Source organism: Antrostomus carolinensis, unplaced genomic scaffold (genome assembly GCF_000700745.2).
Source record: "Antrostomus carolinensis isolate BGI_N321 unplaced genomic scaffold, ASM70074v2 scaffold42633, whole genome shotgun sequence".
NCBI lineage: Eukaryota > Metazoa > Chordata > Aves > Caprimulgiformes > Caprimulgidae > Antrostomus > Antrostomus carolinensis.
In genome coordinates, this window is record NW_010306634.1 from 1 (window position 1) to 14,447 (window position 14,447).

At 36.7% G+C, this 14,447-nt stretch overlaps 1 protein-coding gene across 1 annotated transcript; it reads right to left on the minus strand.

Annotated features, from left to right (window-relative positions):
- Positions 1-1,432: 1,432 nt before the first annotated feature.
- KLHL7 (kelch like family member 7) lies at positions 1,433-13,622 on the minus strand. The gene is made up of 6 exons (XM_010165188.2): positions 13,445-13,622; positions 11,825-11,967; positions 6,379-6,619; positions 4,042-4,243; positions 3,655-3,752; positions 1,433-1,994 (listed from the first exon to the last, which is right to left on the minus strand). Exons 1-6 carry the CDS (start codon positions 13,560-13,562, stop codon positions 1,711-1,713), a joined length of 1,086 nt encoding a protein of 361 aa, XP_010163490.2. The 5' UTR covers positions 13,563-13,622; the 3' UTR covers positions 1,433-1,710.
- Positions 13,623-14,447: the final 825 nt, after the last annotated feature.

The following is a 14,447-nucleotide window of genomic DNA, read 5'->3' on the forward strand; positions in this document are numbered from 1 at the left end:
CTGCGCAGTTTTAAAGGCGGATACAGAAAAAACCCCAGCAGCCCGTACAACGTAACAAGGGCACAGCTCACTCCAGTTTTCACAGTATTTCAGAATTAAGGATCAGACAGCAGTGACATTTGTTTCATGGCTCAGAAAAAGGGAAAGGCGAGAGGGAACGTACACCCCCCCCAAAAAGTGTGTTACAGCATTCACTGACTACTGAACAAAGAGCTGCCTTACAGCAACCACTGCTAAGCCCAGGAGCGCATCTGCTACACTTTCCATACATGCAGAGATGTTGGGATGAGAAAGAAAACGAGGAGGAAGTTTACAAAGAGGCATTGGCTTTGTGAACTGGCATTTATACTGCCTATGAGAACCCAGAGGATCTTCAGAAATAAAACAGACTAAAAAATCCACACCACCAGCACTGCACAAGGTACAGGTAGGCAAGCACCAACTTTTTAAGTTAACTCAACAGTCTCATAGAAACAGATCTGAAAAAATTAGCAAGTTAGAAGAGAGGTGACAAAATTAGGATGAAAATTATTAATAAGCTAGCATGGGAGCAGGACAGGTATGTACATACATCGTTTCTATAGTTTTCCAGAAGTGGGAAGATGGACACAGAATTGACACCAATAGCTTGACAAGCTAAACTTCTATGCTGGAAGAAATTTACTATCATGTTGGCTGGAAACATTTACAGAACTATATGCTTATAAACCAGAGATTAATAACCATGTGCAACTTTAGAAGTCTTCTATAAAGTATCTTTAATGACTTGGTTCATGCCATTTTAAAAACAGTCATTTCCAAGAAGAAAATCAATACATTTGTTGTATTGACTTTGCTTTCCCATTCCTATTCCCGTCTTTGCTAATGGTTTGGCATCCACTGTATGTACAGTCTGATGCCTGGGAAAATATATTAATCCCAAGTTTCCAACTTGCTAATTATAGTGCACAATTATTCTGGACTTCCCCCACCGTCCCTCTACCTCAGAATAATAATAAAAAAAGAAAGTCTTTCTGCAAAAGCTTCCCAAAATGCCAGATGTCACTAGCAAAGTGTTTCTTTAATCTCTATATATGGCCTGTCTAAAAATTTATATGCAGTCATACAAATGATGGAAGGAAGTCAGTGGAAGAGGGCAGCTTTCATAATCTGGAGAGCTGCAAACCTATCCCCATGCACCATGGGAATCTTTATTATACTGCTGTCCTTGGTCTTTCCTGAGGAAAATCTTCATTGCATCCTAGTAAGATTTCTGCAGGTAGGTACATATGAGAAGTTTCTGCTCCTAATTCTCATAGCCAAGCTGCATTTACTCACCTTTATTAAATGAAGAATCTCTGCAACTGAGCTCAGTAAAGTATAATTTAACCAGAAATCTTATCTTCATCAAATGCTCTGAGTTTTTCTAAATAATTGGATTGGGTCTATTTTTGACAAGGCCACACACAGAGTCCTTTTAAAGGAAGATGCCATAAGATCTCAGCTAGGTAAGTGGATTCTCAAAACACATCCCCATCTCTTAGAACAGACAAGAAAATGGGCGTGACAAAATCCATGTTATACAATATGCTGTATATACAAACTGAAAGACTGCATCTCTGTTTTTCCTATTACTCAGTTTAACAAGATCCAGTAAAACATGGAAGCAAAGCACCAATAGCCATCTTTCCCCAAGTCCTTGAAGAATGTCTCCGCATCTCCTACAGGTCTTCAGGTCTCTAAAGTTTCTTCATTTGCCCCACAAGTGTCTACAACACAGATTAAACAACTTGTCACTGGGAAAGCACGGACTTTGGAGTTGGCTATCCACTTGTCTGTTTCAGTATTATATTCAAGAATGTGCCCTAATCGACCCACACCCTGAAAACCAGCCAGGACATAGACTATAGATCCCACAGCAGCACACTTCACTGTTACACCTTTCCACGGCATTGGAGACACCATCTTCCATTCATTCATCTTGATATCGTAATATTCTACATTATCAAGGCCACCTACAAGGCAATGAGATAGATAACTGCTTATTACATGATACCATATGGACTGAACTAGAGCATACAAGTGCTTTGTTAAACTTAGTCTTTACTTTCAAGGTTTAGATTAAAACATAAATCCTAGAGTAAAAATTTAAAAAGTGAAAAAAGCCACAGGTTTCTAAACTAGTGGCTTACTCTTTTATAAACACAGAAACAGAGAAGAGCAAAAAGGAGACAAAGTGAGATGTGTTGTAACAAATTTCACATTATACACTTTCTAGAAATTCTAAAGTTGCTTTGTGAACAGAAGAACTAAAATTGACTAATTTCTTACGGATTTGTGGCTAGGGAATACAATTTAGGAATCCACCTGCAACTTCTTTATAGTGATTGCATTTTATTCTAAAGGTGTCACCAGTACCTTTACTTAAACTGGTCATTTACTGATAGAGGATTTCTCTCCATTATATTAAAACCATTGCAGGTAAAAAACCTAAGTCCCTTTGAAAAGGGCCAAGGGAATAAAAAGTTATTACAGTAGAACTGGTGACTAAGATTTGCTTCTTTAGGAAACAGGCTAGTAGTTACACTTTACAATATCTACAAACATCCTGTTATCCCTATTTAATAGTAGTATAGGAGTCACAAAGTTTTCACTTTCAGTCCTGAATTACTAAATCTGAGAGACCTTTATATAAAGTTAACAGGTACAAATATTTCACCCCAGACATAACTCTTCCCCATTATATTACAATTAGAACAATTACTCAGTCAAGCTACAAAATATGAAAGCAAAATAATACTTTTAACTTACTGGTTCAATAGTACACACTTCCAAAATGAGCACTCAGTGACTACATTAACATTTTGCAAAGTGGCAGCCCTGGCTATAAATGGTTGATAAAATGTTTGTGCAAAAAATATGTCTGCTGATATATCTGCATTAGGAATCAATCGTGCTGGAATAGCTTTAGTAGCTAATTAAAACACAAACTATATTCTAAAATAGCATTAATATGAAATAAAATATTGTAGTTACCCTAAATAGTGATAGCTAGGGTAAAATTCTCATAGCTAAGAATTTTCCATCTTGAAAAGCACTTCAGAAACCCCGTGAATTAAAATTCTATTCTCCTGGGAAATAAATGATGCTTATTGCTCTAGCTTTAAAGACAAGGAGATAGGCAGATCATAAAATGACCTGCCCATACAGTTAAGTTATATTTCAAAATTAGGGCAATCAAAAAAGTTTTCACTTTTTCACCACTTTAAAATAGCTGACTAGCTTTTAATCTTTAGACTCAAGTTCCTAAAATAGTGGCTACACCTTTCCCTGTCTCAAAAGAATGCTAAAAATTATCAAAATACATAATGAAGAACAACAACAAAAGATACATCTTCTCAGATGACTGGTTTAGCCACATTAGCTACTGCAGAACTGGGCTACAGTATGAGTGCCTATCTGAATTTGCCAGTACTGTCATTAGTAAGAGAGTTTGAAAAATAAGATACAATGAAGTAGGGAGGTGACAGAAGGATGGCAACAGTGATGTGATAGCAACAGGACATGTTTTATGGTACTGCAAAAAGTTTTTCAGCTGAACAGAGTATAATGAATTCTTTGCAAAAGAAAAAAGACCTTGTGTGACCAGCTAGAGAAGTAATAGACTTATAGTACCTAAGCCATTCTGTCCACCCACAGCAAATATTTTGTCCTTTACAAACACCAGTCCATGATTCTTCCTTGCTTCAATCATTGGACACAGCTCAGTCCACCTGGGGAAGAAGAAAACCATACAAAACAGGAAAACTCACTATTTAGTTCCTAGAAAATAAGTATAAAATACATAAATAAAACCTAGCATTAGGAAAATGAAATATGGAATGAAGTTGCTTAAAAAAAATTGCCTTTTAAGTAAAACGGCAAATAACTGATTTATTACTGCTTACCTTGGGAAAATTTCTCACCACGTACAATTCTTCCTATTCATCTATACTTTAGTTATTTACAGAGCAAGCAAAGCCACAAGTCGCCAAAAATAATCAGAATTTATAAAATACGTACGTTTCGGTGGCAGGATCATAAACTTCACAGGAATTTAGGACTCTTCCAGAAACATTGTTTCCCAAGCTTCCTCCACATACATAAATGAGACCATTCGCCTCTACCATTCCATGGCTGCATCGCTGAGTCAGCATGCTGGGCTTTGTGTGCCAGCTTTCCGTTCTTGTGTCGTAGCATTCAAATAAATACAGTGCAGAATTTCCTTTAAAAAAAAAAAAAAAAAAAAAGGAAAAAAAAAAGAAACCCACCAAAGTGGCATTAATTTTTATGGTTGTCTTTCAAGATAAGAGTCTAACAGTAATTATCAAGCTGATGCTTTATTTGTTAGTTGAAAGGGGAAAGCTGCTTTCCCACCTCCAAAAGTAGAACTAACCAACTCGAAACTTGGGACTATTCAGAAAGCACATACTTGTAATTCTTTTGACTCTTTTGTTCCAAAATATGCAAGTAAGTTTATAAAATTGCTATTTATGTTTGAAAACAAAAACAAATGAGGAAGATGTTGGGTTATTTGGGTTTGGTTTTTTTTTGAGGGGGGCAGAAATAAACACTGAACAGAGATATATATAAATTACAGATCATATTGTCATCTTCTTATGCTACTCTCACTACCTGGAAATATATTTCCCTTTCAGAGGTGAAGATGAAACTAGCTTTGTAAACTTAGCACAGATTCACATGAGGTTTTTTTCACTAAGCATTGTGACTCGCCCAATTGCCAGAGTACTTGTTGCCTTTGGAATTAAGATAGCTTGATTATGTTATAACATATTCCTAACAATTACTAGCAACCACGAGACAGCTACCCCTCACCATTTTACTTCCTTCTTGGGGACTGGCAGATACCTATTTTCTGGAAGTGCAAGGTCTGTGTACTCCTCCCTCAAGGGCCAATAACACCTTTACTGTGTTCACTGGATTCCAAAGAAGACAAAAAGTACAGGCAAAATAAACTCTGTTATTAATTTTTAGCTTTTACTGTTCTGTCTTGAATAATATTTATGGCAAGTAAAGTGAAACTGTGCAGTAATGTGAGGGTAGATTTAAAAGAAAACTCCTAAATTAAAATTTCTATTTCAGTTGTATTAACTAATTACAGCGTATTAGAAAATAAACTATACAATCAAAGCTTGTGTCATACTCCCTCATGAACTGACACGTGGGAAACTAGGAAGATTTATGAGATTTTGTAATGTTCCCAGTTTCCCAAGGCAGCCTTACTTAAGCCTATTTCAAGGTGCAGTTTTACATTTACATTTAGCACACTAGGTGGCAGCGAGGAACTGTCTAATCTGCTGCTACATTGGGCCTCTTAAAATATTTGAGAGGCCAGATAACATTAACTAAACGTCAGAACTTCCCATTAAGTGATTTATGAATGTTAAGCACTGATTATGACCATTTTTCCTCTGCTCACCTCCCTCTGCAGCAAGGCAGAACTCAAGAGGATCTACTAAAAAACCTTTTTTTCTTTTTTTCCCCAGAACACAGCCTTTTTTTTTAAAGCTCTATATTTTTATGAATATAGCACACCTCCATCCCAGTCTCTGGTTTGCTGATGATGTACTGGATGTAGAAAAAACAAATTTTTAAACATTGCTATATCACATAGCATAAGTTGCCTACTATGTTTCTTGGGGAGAGAAAAAACCCTTAATGGTCTTAATTTTTTTAATATGAGTAATAACATCTAAAGAAAGTAGAATTTCTCCATTTACTGAAATATACCAACAGAGTAACAAACTAAAAGAAGATAACTTCTGTCATTTGATAGGAAAATTGGACAAACTCCTTTACAGGGCCAGGTATAATTTCACCACCAAAAGCAGTAGTTTTAAAAGCTTTTTTCACCCCCTTTTTTTTAATCTTTAAAAAAAAAAAAAAAAAATCTCATTAGGCACCCAATATACAAGGAATGCCACTGTCAAAATGCAGCTCTTCTGGCCAAACATAGCAGAAAATTTCAAACCACACTGAGTTCTGCAGAATTACAGAAGTAAGCTAAGAGCAGAGTGGGACTCCCAAAATACATTTGCTTGTCCCACTTGCAATCCCTCTTAAGAACTACAGTGTCCCTTATGCTCTAGTTAACAGAAATATTAATCACTTCAATCAGTTAAACCATTTTAAAAACACAACAGAAATAGATTGTTGGATTGCAGGGAGGATAAAATCCTAAATATTGGAAAACAAACTCATTAGGCTAAGATGGCAACGTGCAGGTTTGGTTTTGGGTTTTTTTTTTAAGAGTCATGCAAAAACCAGAAAAATTTCCACGTATCTTTCTTTGTGCTTTTTTTGTTTGTTTGTTTGTTTTAAAGATTTTTAGTGTCTTACCCACTTCTGAACCACCAGATGTATAAATTTTGCCCTCAGCAGCACAGGCTGCAAGGCTATCTCGAGGTGTTGGAGGTCCTAGCTTGGAATACCAGCTATCCTTCACCACATTGTAGCAGTCCATTCGCTTTATAGGGAAGAGCTGGGAACCACCCAAAATATAAACTACGTTGTCCCAGAAGACACAAGCTGCATCCCTGCGCTTTTCAAAGGGACATCGGATGTCTGTCCAGCTGTAATCCTGCATTACAAAGAACAAGTAATGTCTAATAGATTATAACACTTACCTGCACAGCGAGTGTTTTTCAAACACAGCTTTTTCATAGAGATTTAGATATGGTCAGTTTTAAAGTTCCTTTTCAAAACAAACATGAATACTGTTTATTGAAGAATACTCCTCAGGCGTACTCTTGAAAAATTCTCTTAGACACAGACATAGTTAGCTGCAATGAACCATGACATTATCAATTTCTATTTCCTCATTCCCTGTGTGCACCCAGTACAGCTTTCCTGAAAAACAGATTTATTTGTTGTTTTTTTTTTTTCCAACAAAATTGACCTCCTGCTGCTATGTCAGAAACAATGCATGTGATCAATAAAGTAGAATTGCATTTTCTTTTATAGGAATGGAAAAACAGCATCTTACATATAGTAACAGATTGTTTCTAAAGAAAAAAAAATACAGAATGTACTAAACAAAGACAGTGGAAAAAGGAGAAGATAATATCCAAATTGACAAGCAACTCAGTTAAAAAGCTCTGATACATACTTTATTACCATGACAACTAGAAGCTTATTTACAGAATTTACAAAACACAAATGATCTATAGCTATCCACAGTTGATAGCATGAAAAAGAGTAATGCTCCATCACAAATACTGGCAGTTGTGTTGCCTAGAAACTGATTTTGCATGGATTGGCAAAACCAGCAGGTATCAAATATGGGCAGTAATGCTGCCTTAAGAACACCAAACTCAGCAACTGATGGCAGACCAGGATAGCGTACAGCACAAGAAACACTTCTTGAGTAATAGCATCTCACATATTCCATGAGCATAGCTTGTATCCTATACTGAACAGGAAAGTATGAGACCTTAACTGTTATCTGTGTCACCTCAGGATGGTCTAGCTAAACTTGCTGAATGACCTTCATTGTAATGGTTCACACAAGACGTTACATCATTACATTTTCTTAGCAAGGACAAACTTCAAACACCTTGGTCAATGAGGAAGAACAGCGACTCCTACATGGGGGTTCAAAGAAAGAGGCAGAGCATGTTATAGTCCAAAACATCTTACAATCTTTTCTTGTAGCATCCCCCATATCAAGAAGAGCTGGCAGGTGCATGTGGCCCTTTATGGTGAGAAACAGGTCCTGGGGCATCCTAGAAAGGAAAGCCATACTACAGCATGGCAAAATAAATAGCTGCATAAATCTTAAGAAAATGTCTTAGTGCATTGTGCAAGATCAACATATTTTCTAGCTCAAACTTCTGGCACTTTTACAAAAAAAACCTGTTGTTTTCCTTTTCTTTTTAAAAGGGCTGTGATCTGACCCACTTTTATGGCTTCAGGTCATAGCTACCATTTCATCCACACCTTTATCAAATGAAAAGCCATAGGTTCTCCTTTAGCCTGAGCATACTCAGCAGTATCTTCCTCTTTCAACAGGAGGCAATTTAAGTCATTCTCTTGTAATGCTCTTCAGTGTTAGTCTGCACCACATAGAATTGATTTCAATTTATGCATTTTACACATTTAACAATTATGCAGGAGAGTTGCTTTATGCCACAGTCAAGATCCACACAGCCCTGGGCAATGGCAAGCCTCATTTTTGGGGAGCTGAGTAAAGAAGGAAAGAACAAGCTAGGTATATGGTGATACTTCCCCAGCTGATCTTGGTTTTCAACAAATTGCGATGCAGGACACCAGAGGTAGGAGCTGTACCTTTTTATTTAATAGTTTTTGAAGGCTTTTTTCATCTTTCATGAATTTATTTAATCACTTATTAAAACTATCTGAGCCCCTAGCAGCCACAAGACTCTGTGACAGCAATGGCATATATAATTATGGGCCATGTGAAAAAGTACCTCCTTTGGTGTAAGGCCTTGCCCTCATTTTCAGTTGATACCTCCTCTTCCAAGTTTGTCAGGGAAAACAGCAGACGTGCCTAATATGGACAACCTTCCCACTAACAGCTTATTTACTACAGCTCTGTCTCCTCATGAAAGGTATGCTGGTTCCCTTAATCATCAAGAAATAGTGATGCCAGGCATCTGTTACTTTTTACTTGCCATTGCTGGATTTTGCACTGTTAAAAAGTTAAAACTTCCAGTCATTTCTGGTCACTAGAGACAGCAATTTCCAAAGAATAAGCATATTGCTGCCTCAAAATCCAATAAAGGAATGTGTAAATTTTATCAAGAATTCACAAAACAAAAGTATGTTATTCCCAACTTGGGGGAAAAAAAAGAAAAAAAATATTCTGTGGAAAATGCAACAAGAAAATGATTCCCATCACCGTTAATGGGGACAGCTGGGATTTATAGTGGTACTTTGAAAACAAACATCTTTACTCAAAATAGTGCCAGATTGCTCCACAAGTTTTATGCCCATCTGCATCTGTCCTGTTGCATCATTTTTGCTCTCTTGATTAAGTACATGCATCAATAGAAATATCAGTTACTGTGCAACAAAGACAACAAATACAGACTTAAAGTAATACTGACAGCAGTCTAACAAATAACACACAGTATCCAATCCATTCTTATTTAAAGAACCCTTTTCGACAACAACCAAGTAAAGATCAACATTAGAGACTAATTTTGCATGCAAAGCAATCAGTGAAAATTAAGATTTTTTGCACTAGTTTTATAGTGTTAGAATTACTGAAATTTATATAACTCACAACTGAGAAAATATTTTCAGGAGAAACGTAACCTTTGTCTTGAACTGTTTCTTTAGCTGACATAAGAATTTAATTAAATAATTTAATTAAAATAAAAATTTGAGCTAGTCAAATAGGACTAGGTCACTATTCAATCAGTTCAACAGACAAAAACCAAAATTTCAATTCTTTTCCAAGGTCCTTTAGTTCTTTAGTTCTCCATTTTGTAACACTCCCATCGTATTAAAGCGAGTTAAACACAGTATAGTCTTCGCAGCACTGGAGCCTTACATACCACACTTATTTTGCATGCACACAACGCTAACTCAACAGGGGTTCTGGATCCTTGGCTGGGTGCATTTAAGAAGCTACTGTCACAGTTAATTAAAGATCAAACTCAGATACTCAAGCAAAACATCCCGAAAAGGATCTTTAAATAGCTTAGAGTTGGAAATGAAGTAAGTAAAGCCTTCCAACAAGACGTGACAGGCTAGTTAAGACTACCCAAGAAAGCACATACACACAAGGAAGACATGCTTGTTAGAATCAAGATCTCCAGTTACCCACTTTTTTTCCTTCTCCTTCCCTGCCACCACCCTATTAATCCACATGCAAGGCCATAAATCTTGATCAAGAGGCAATTCTGAAAAACTTCTTCCAAACTCAATTATTTTTTGGTGTTATATCTGTGCGAATAGTCTCTGAAAAAATGAGCTATTTTATCCTATGCTTTATGTAGACTAATATAGATATGACTTTTTGTCCACAAAACAAATTTCTCTGTAATATTACAGTTTAGGTCTGACTGATGATCACCTACCTACATACATAATTTTCCTTTTAGTTGTAAGTCTTTGCCTGTCGCTCTCACTCAGCATGCACTGAGATTAATATTTTTTCAAAACAAGATTACATTTTCAGAAAATATATGGTGACATCTGGAAGGGTTTATATTATTTTATAAAGACTGATGAAGCAACAACCTCCATCTTTTGAGTTCTGACCACCAGTGACATTAGGCACTTAGGGAATTTAACCTATCAGTTAGGTTGGTAGAGACCACGTGCACGCTACGCTGATAATACCATTGCCAATTAATGACTGGGACCACAGGTCTCAAAGCTAGTTTCCATCCTGCCTAAAATTACCTTTGTTCCAACAAAAGTAGAGATTAAGAGAAAGAAACTTTGATCCAAATTCCTTCTAATAAAAGAAAGGTCAGAGCACATTGGGTGAATTACAACTTGTTAAAATACCAAAACCAAGTAACTGTTTGAAAAGGATGAATGCCCTGATCAAAGGCTTCCCCAGCTCAGACCTTGGAAAGGCAAAAATTATCTGCTCTGTTCCCTTAACCTCCTTGACCCCAGCTGGAGTACTGCTTTCTTACTTGAGTATGCGTATGAAGGAAAAAGGTGGTCATTATTTGGGAATTTGGAATCCCCAATAAAAATACATATTAATGTCTCTAAAACTAAGTCAGCAAAGCTGGCAGATTTTTATCCAGACCTGAGTGGTGCTCAAAGAAGGTGGCTTCAATTTTATCTTACATAAGGGAATGTGAATGATGAGTTAAAAAATACCTCCCAAGGGCTTATTCATTCTGAATTAGATTTGACAGGGCTCACATTGACTATAAAGTTCACACAGATAACGCACAAAATTGTTTGAAATTATAACAAGCATTTAATATGCTGAGTTAGAACAACCAGAATTTCTGCAACAAAATATTGCAAGTATGTGATCTCATAACTTAGAGAGCCCTGATGTTTAGATAGCAACTTTTTCCTGCGTTACTGCACGTGCTTGCCTGGTAAAACATAGTCCTTCTGCATGCAGCTGATGTTTCTAGACCATCTCGTCTGTGTTGCTGAAATACACACCATTCCTGTGGCTTGAAACATGGAACCAAATTTCAGGCAAAGCTTGCTTGCTCTGAATTGGCCACCTCTAATTTTTTTGTTGTAGAAACTCACTCTTTTCTATTTACATAATACTTGGCTCCCAATTCTTCTCTTTACATACTCTTAAGAACAAACAAAATTGTGAACCATTGGGATTTAGAAGTAGTTGCATATTTATAATAAATGCACATGAAAACCAACTTGCACTCTAAAACTGGGTTCTACACTAACATACAAGCCAATAATTTAACTTGTGCTAAAAAGAAATTGCTTTGAGTTATTCTCTGAACACATATATGCATGCACATGCATACAGACCTTCATATATTCCTAACAGATTGCTTGATGTTTTGGTGACCTTTTATTTATTTCCAGCTGTGGGATGCACATACCAATTGATTCTCAACTCTGATGGATTTATCAGAACTCCGTATCTAATTTTGCCAATAAACAAACATATAATCATTCTATTCAAAATGAAGTATTACATCTAGGTACACAGATTAACCTAATTAACCATACTCTTCCAGCTGTATAGCCAAGAGGCAAGGAATATATCCTTCCTAATACCGTTTGTCTTAGTTAATATCATCAGCAAATAAAACATGTAAGATTACAGACAGTGAATGTTAATGCATTCTGAGGTAACGATTACCTTTGGATTAAAATATCTGCAGGACTGGGGCTGCGAGCCTCCAAACAAAGCAATGCGATAATCGTGTTTTTTTCTTCTTGGCCGCGTACCTTCCAGTAACTCTTCTCTGTCTTCTGGAGAAAGCAGATGGTATCGCATCCCACCTGGAAGGAAGACAAACTATTGCAGATCCAGTGTAGCTCGTACATGGAAGAGGATGCTTCAGAGGCAGAGATGGAGGGGGAGAGGGAAGGAAAAGGGGGAAACCAAGTTTCTATTTTCAGAGGCAGAGATGGAGGGGGAGAGGAAAGGGAAGGAAAAGGGGGAAACCAAGTTTCTATACTACACCTATACAGTTTTCATTTAAAAGGGAAAAATGCACAGCAGCACATGAGGATGGGAGCATACATCCAGATTTACACCCTATTTTCAATTGCCTGCTCCATGTGAAAACAGGACATGGATATGGATTCATGGTGTACACCAGTTTACCAACCAGCTCATTTAGCCACCATTAACAAGCAACTAAGTTTGTTGCATTGCAACAGGCAAAGGAAGTGAACCCAAAGAAAAGGAACAGCAGAACTGGGAGCCTAAAGGGGACAATACTAACATTAAAAGAACGGACTTGAATGCAATGAGTCGTCAACCATGCCTGCCTCCTCATCCCCCAGTTCCTGATTAATAAGGAAGGCATCTCTAGCTTATTGTACCTCATGAAAACCCCTGACTTTGTTCTTAGCTTGACAGTGCAAAATATTAGTTACAATTGGTTTAAGAAAATAAGCATTCTCCTAAGAAACACTCCAAAAAACGCAAAAATATTAGTGACATTAGAAGCCACTAAAACCAGGCAAACAAAAATCCTTATTTCTTAAACAATGCATCCAACTCCATGTCACACAAGAAGTATGACTGAGATGTCAATGGTCAGCAAATACTTACCAACATATAGGTTCATTTGCATCTTGCTCATTGACTGAAAGAAAACAGTTGCATACCATTTTTTACATCTACACTAAACTGAAGCCAACTAGTTAACGGCTACCAAAATGAAAAAAATTCCTTCCAGAATATTTATCAACATCTATGCTTTTCTTTCTTACATGATAAAATTTCACAAATGGTGTCTAAAAACAAAAGTGAAGCTTGTTCCCCATCTCATCTGCACCTTGAGAATGCAACTGTCTGCAAGCTCAGATAGTATATATTAGAAATGAAAACAGCACAACATATGCTTAATTCTCATTTGCTTAGGGAAGCTTTGTAATATTAAAATTTTTTACATAAAATATTTATTTTATTAATTCATATATGAACAATACTGAAGTTATGAGCCTGTCCCAAAGGCTTCCAATTACCCTAACGACTCATTGACAAAATCTCATCATAGAGTTCATGTTGACATGAACTAGGAGAAAGAAAAGAAAGTCACACTCTGTTACATAAACTGAGTTTTATTTACATGATAATCTGCTAATCCAACTTCAACTAAATGCAGCATCCTAAAGGGAACACAGTCAGATTAATTTAATGTGAAAATTTTGTCAGAGAATTTTAAAGCAAACAATTTTCAAAAATTCCACAGCATTTTTTTTAATTAGCCAGAAAATTAAAGATTTCAGCTAGAGGTCAACTTACTGATCACCATTTTAAGGCATTCTGGGTTATCCTGAATAAGTGGTTCAGCCTGAACAGTTTTACTTAAGAAGTTCTTAGATATAAGAGGAAACCGGACTTTAGCAAGAATATCAACCATGTACGGCTGGCGATTTGGCTCATCATACTTCAGCCATCTGACTGCTGCATCATAAACCTGAAACAAGAGAGAAGGAAAGAAAAGGGTAAGGTACATCACCACACAGTAAGACAAATAACAAAACCTTAATGCTCCAAATTGATTCTTCTTCCTGTTGGAGGTTAACTTATACTAACACACTAACAGTTCAGTATGTGGGGATCCACCACCATATTCCAAAAAAACCCCAACAAAACAAAACAAAAAACCCAACCAACCCCAACAAAACCAACCAACAGAAAAGACAATGCTCAGACATGAAATAAAACAAATGCACGATCACAGAATAAAACCCATCTACAAACTTAAAAAAAACCCCAAACCACTACTTCTGTTATTTAGCCTTTTTTTTAAATTTTCCTCCAAAGGCGAAACATCAGTCTGCAATTCACATCAATGTAGGTAACCCCTGTACCAGGTTAAGATTAATATGCTTCAAGTTCCATGTCACAAACACAGCTAATACTTCAGCAGAAATGCTGAAGCTCCTACTTGATGTAGTCTCCTGAGCTGACAAACTTCTTTTAACAAATCATAGTGTTGAGGATCCAAATATATTGCTGTTGTGTCTTACGGGATCATTTAAATTAATGTTTTAAGCTGCAGACTGCCATAAATTTACCATCCAGAGAGCCTCCTCTCTATCGCCTCTTCACAGGCAAAGATAATGCGTTTTCTTAGGAGGCAGGGAGGACAGAACGGGGAAGGTAACCAAGAAATTTGCTCTATTTATTATTGTTCTCTGGGTCAGGAAGGAATGAAATGAAAAACTAATATCACCTACGTACTAAGATATTTCCATGCTGCTCTCAGACACAGCAAGCTTATCTACTATGCTGCCAGTTC

Bases quoted from the DNA above. Each gene is read 5' to 3' on its own strand.
- KLHL7 (XM_010165188.2), bottom strand. From the start codon at position 13,562: ATGGTTGATATTCTTGCTAAAGTCCGGTTTCCTCTTATATCTAAGAAC. The intron at 11,968-13,444 runs GTAAGTTGACCT...TCTTCCTTCCAG, and splicing joins ATGCCTTAAAATGGTGATCA to GTGGGATGCGATACCATCTG. The intron at 4,244-6,378 runs GTAAGACACTAA...TTTTTTTTAAAG, and splicing joins ATCTGGTGGTTCAGAAGTGG to GAAATTCTGCACTGTATTTA.